General features: G+C 37.4%; 1 protein-coding gene across 1 annotated transcript; it reads right to left on the minus strand.

The window, feature by feature from the left end:
- Positions 1–253: 253 nt before the first annotated feature.
- LOC136827119 (uncharacterized) lies at positions 254–670 on the minus strand. The gene has a single exon (XM_067084878.1). The coding sequence runs from the start codon at positions 668–670 to the stop codon at positions 254–256; it is 417 nt and encodes a 138-aa protein (XP_066940979.1).
- Between the last annotated feature and the right edge of the window lie 5,105 nt (positions 671–5,775).

Here is a 5,775-nt window from a genome sequence, read left to right on the forward strand (position 1 = left end):
CATACGCCTTTTCCAGATCCACAAAACACATGTAAACTTTTCTGTTTCCTTCTAAATATTTCTCTTGGACTTGTCTTACTACAAAAATAGCATCCACTAGCTATTTCTTTTCATAAACCCAAACTGCTGCTTATGTATATCTATCAACTCTCTCAACCTTCCTTCTACTATTCTTTCTAATATCTTGAATACATGCTCCAAAAGCTTTATTCCTCTGTAGTTCCCACATCCCCTTTTTGTTTATACATTTTAATCATCCAACTATTGTTCCAGTCCCTTGCATTTCCTCTACATAACAGATCTTTTCCAACAGTGTGTGCACCCACTCTTTGCCTAGATTTCCCAATGCTTTAATCATTTCTGTTGTTAACTCTGACATTCCTGCAGCTTTATTTACTTTTCCTTTCTTTATAGCACTCTCAACTTCACTCTCTCTGGTGTTTGCTATTGGTCCCTCTACTGGAGGAACATTTTCCAGTTCTTCACACTCATTCTCAGTGTTTAATAGTTGTGAAAAATATTCTTTCCATCTTCTCTTGACCTCTTCTTCCTCAATTAAGATATTTCCATTTTCATCTTTAATAATTCCTAGCTCTCCTACATCCTGACTGTCTTTTCTTCTCGCTTCTGCAATTCTGTAGATAATCTTTTCTCCCTCTGGTGTTCCCATCTTCTCATACCACTCTCTTATGGTTTCTCCCTTTGCAATCGCTACCTTTCTCTTTGTTGCCCTCTTTGTCGGTCTATACTCCTCTCTTGTTCGGCAGTTGTTATCTTCTTCCCACCCTCTTCTGACTTATACTCTTTCCCTTCACAGCTGTTTGAACCTCTTAATTCCACCACCAAGTTTCTCTTTCTTGTTGCTGCCTACCACTTGTCCTCCCACACACCTCTGCTACTGCTGGAACCACAATCCCGTCCATATAATCCCATATCTCCTCAGGCAATTCTGACATTCCATTTGCATATCTCTCTTCTCTGGCTCTTTCCACTTTACTTCTGAATTCTCTTGCCTTCTCCCCCTTCAACTTCCAAGTTTTGATCCTCCTATTCCTGGCTGGGGCTCTTCTTTTCCCTACTGCTTTCAACCTACCATCTGCCACTACCAGTTCATGTTGAGCTACAACATATTCATTTGGAATAACTGTACAATCCATGATGATTTTCTTGTCTTCCTTCCTAACCAAAATATAATCAATTTGTGTCTCATTTTGTCCATTTTTTTTTATTTTACCAGATGACTTCTCCCATTCTCAAACTGTGTATTCAGTACTACCAGATTCATAGCTTCTGCTAATTCCAGCAATCTATCACCTTCCTGGTTTCTTCTTCCAAAACCTCTTCCTCCATGTATTCCTTTAAAGCCATCAGAACTCTCACCTACATGGGCATTCATGTCCCCAGATAACAACAGTTCACCTCTTGGAACTCTTTCTATATATCTTTATAATTTCCTTCTGAATTCCTCCTCCTCCTCCTCCTCTTCACTACACCCTTGCTAAGGGGCGTATGCTGAGATGATAGGCCATAATCTCTCATCTTTCACAAACTTTAACCCAATGAGCCTGTCACTGATACGATGGACCTCTGTAACATTCTCCTGCAGATCTGGATTTAGAATAATTCCTACCCAATTTCTCCTTGTATCTTCCCCTATGTAGTAAACTGTATATCCTTCTCCAAGCTTTCTTGCACTTTTTCCCTTCCATTTGGTCTCTTGTATGCATAGAATCATAATTTTCCTTCTCTGCATTACATCAGCCAACTCTCTTCCCTTTCCTGTGAGGCTACCAACATTCCAATTTCCAGTTTATTTCTTTCCTTTCTTTTTCCAATCCTTTCTCCTTTAGCCGCAGTCGTGACTTCTGCGGTACCCTTTGCATATTTCTCACTGCTGTCAGGGGATACTGCAGCGTGCCGCTTACAGAGTACGCCCTAGCCCTATTGCATTCCATTATTGACTCGAGATTCATTATTTAGTTTTTGCCACTGTTTCATACTCAGTTGGCTAGACCAGGCAGTAGCTCTACCCATTTATCCGGGCTTGAGACAGGCAGCAAGTTGGATTGGCATGCCCCCCGCACCCCCTGGCTGGGTAAAAGTCGAGTGCTGAGTACCTCGGTGCAATTCCTTTTTCTGTGAGTTTGATTTGTGTGTTTCTCTATGACCACGTGGTCATCAGTGTTTGTTAACCCAGCTATAGCCAAGATTAAAGTAATATTCGTGTAAACTGATTGTAATTTTTGGTAATTAACGTAACTCTGAATAGCTAGGGTATATTTTTGCATTGCCATAGTTTATTTTTGTAGTAAACTTTAAAATGCCCTCGTGTTCGTATAGCCGCCACCTATTTGTGCTGGTTCAGTGTCGGTGTCTTTTCTAGATTTTGTATCGGCCCAGGATATCGGGCAAGAGCCAGATTCACTGAGTTGCTGTCAGAAAATTCTCGACACCTCCAATCGTATTTCCAGCTACAGCGATTTTCCCTATGACAATAAACAACAGTCTACTGCAGACTAATGTCAAGTCATATAAAGTACCACATAATGTTTATTTTGTTTGTCCTATAATGCTGTACGTGATCTAGCCACTAGGCTACCTTCATATAGTCCGTATAATTGTAGGCATCAGTTATACCTAGCCAGTTTATAAGCAGAAAAGCAACCCTTTGAAATGTTTCATTCCCAATTACGTTACAACCAAAATTGTAAGTATTTTTATAAAAAAAAAAAAAAGACACCAGACCTACAGTATGTCTTTGTCACATACTTTACTGCAGTATTTTGCATAATGCATAAAGCTGACGTTTCAATACCACCGACAGACATTACATCTTAAACGCTATGACAAAAAATCATCATATGTGGAGCCTTCTGAATGCCGCGAGAAGTCAGAGAAATGACAGTAGCCGAGGACACAAGTCATGCGATACGATGGGTCATGAATGGACTGTGGAATTTCTTATATTTTTGATGGTACAGTAGCTATTCGGGTAGACAAAAAGACCAACAGGGACTAGTGTAAGAGTAGTGGAGAAGAAATGTGGGAAAAAATAAGCTTACAGGAATAGAAACAGGAGAATCACAAAGGTATTTGGGAGTCAATATTTGTAATAATGGTAATGGTGAGATAAAAGGTGAATCAGATTACACGAAGCCGAAATTCTATGCCACATTCTTTCCTTGGAGATATGGCATGGGAAGAAGTGTTATATAAGGTGTGAAATGTAGTGATACAAAGGAGTGGTAAAAGCATTAGCGAAAGTGAGAGGACGAATCTTATAGTATTTGAATAAGGGTAGATCTTACTGGGAGAAAGGGGATGACAACTTGTTGAAAAGAGAGTGACTTCGGAAATGACAGGAGGAAAGAGAAGAAGGCCTAGAAGGGCTAGGTAGTTAGTGTTCAAGAGGTAATGAAAAGAAGGTGACGACATCCACTGAGCAGCTGACGCATTGTAGACCAGATATATAAGAGTTAATGGTGTAGTGCATATACAGGGATCAAATACACTGCAGGTGTACAAAGTAACTAAGATTAGGAAAGTTATATATATATATATATATATATATATATATATATATATATATATATATATATATATATGTGTGTGTGTGTGTGTGTGTGTGTGTGTGTGTGTGTGTATGTTTTGTATGTGTTTGTGTGTGTGTGTGTCGTACTGACGAGCTTTGAACAGCATAATAAATACGTTGTTCTATCATAAGAAACCGTATCCATCTGATCAAATATTTTAAGTTTAACTTGCATTTTTATTCCGACGAGGGCACTTTTTCTTTAAAGATGTGCCTTTCCATCACTCTTATGGCTCGTTGGAAGTTGACCTTAATTAATGGCTACACCTCAAGACTTGCCGTTGAGAAGCTCCCTGGCATCGGTATCGATTTCCCTGTCTGGAGAGATACTACAGTCAGCGCTTGACAGAGGGAATTCTAGTACTGCGGACTAAAGGATACAACCACTCTTCTTTACTAATTCTAGCATGGAGCATTATAGACCTAGATGCAAATGGGTAAACAGCGTCTCAACTTTGTCCATCAAAAAATACATTACTTTGAAATGGTTATGCGATTCTTGTATTTCTTAAGACGATACCAACATTGACTTACGTAAATTTCAGCTAGAAAGTTGTCCCTCAGATAATCACCCTACATCATGCCAACCTGAGTAGAATTGCGTGGAACAACATAATCAGATATTTGTTAGCCTCCGAAAGTAGCAATACTGTAATTTATAAGGGAAAGTGGAAATCTTGAAGCCACAGAGGTCAGCATATTAAAAAAACTCAAAATTTCGAATATCATAGCAATAAAACCAAGCATACCAAATATTAAAACTTTCAGACAGTTATTTGATACCTCCTAAATCACCTCTTGAGCTCCATTAAGGATATAAACAATATGCACAACTTACACACATGCGCGTTCACACACACCTCACACACATATTACACACACACACACACACACACACACACACACACACACACACACACATATATATATATATATATATATATATATATATATATATATATATATATGTATGTGTGTGTGTGTGTGTGTGTGTGTGTGTGTGTGTGTCTGTGTGTGTGTGTCAGCAATAGAAAAGCTCAGTTAAAATCGAGACGAATAATGAATATTAAAACCAGGGCTTGAATGAAGAGCACCTTTATTAGTATGCGACTAGTTTCGAAGATTTACATTCCTCCGTCATTGGGTAATCTATAATGGAACATATGTTACATTTAAAATCAATAAAGTAAAATAAAATTACATATTACAAGATATGATAACTTAAACACGCAGCAAAATCTTAAAATATAGACATAAAAATTGAAATGTTGTCAAAAGAGTAGAAATGAAAAGTCTAAAAACACCGCAATTCAACAGACCTTTCATTATCAGCAAGAAAGGGTTTGTCTCTTAAGGTATATAGAGACTCAACCACTCCGAGCTCCATTTCGTTGGTCCTGCAAGTAAGGACTGAAAAAAGAATCTAAATTTATAGGATGGTCATATTCTTCAGAGTGGTGACGATACTTAGCGCCATTTGTCAACACTGAAGAATATGACCATCCAATAAATTTAGAATCTTTTTCAGTTCTTATTAGCCGGACCAACGAAATGGAGCTCGGAGTGGTTGAGTCTCAACATACCCTAAGAGACAAACCCTTTCTTTGTGATAATGAATGGTCTGTTGAATTGCTGTGTTTTAAGACTTCATTTCTACTCTTTTGACAACATTTCTATGTTTATTTCTATATTTTAAGATTTTGCTGCGTGTTTAGGTTATCATGTCTTGTAATATGAAATTCTATTATGCTTTATTGATTTTAAATGTAACATATCTTCCATTTTAGATTACCCGATGACGGAGGAATGTAAATCTCCGAAGCTAGTCGCAACTTATGAAGGTGCTCTTCATTCAAGCCCAGGTTTTAATATCTATTATATATATATATATATATATATATATATATATATATATATATATATATATATATATATATATATATATATATATATATATATATTCATACTGTATATATAATGTGCATATGTATATGTATGTGTGCGTGCATGTCTATCTGTATGTATTCGGAATAACCACGATGACCTCCGTGATTTCTTCACACTTTTTGAATACGCTTGGTATTTCTTGAGTTTTAGAACTGTATATATCCTGTTATCTTCTGGTATCGTTTTAGGAATTCTAAAGTAAAGGCTGTTGCATCAGGTCGACAGAGAAGGAAACG

Source organism: Macrobrachium rosenbergii, chromosome 41 (genome assembly GCF_040412425.1).
Source record: "Macrobrachium rosenbergii isolate ZJJX-2024 chromosome 41, ASM4041242v1, whole genome shotgun sequence".
Classification (NCBI taxonomy): domain Eukaryota; kingdom Metazoa; phylum Arthropoda; class Malacostraca; order Decapoda; family Palaemonidae; genus Macrobrachium; species Macrobrachium rosenbergii.

What these genes read in the sequence shown, in the direction of transcription:
- LOC136827119 (XM_067084878.1), bottom strand. Translation starts at nt 670, where the DNA reads ATGGGAACACCAGAGGGAGAAAAGATTATCTACAGAATTGCAGAAGCG.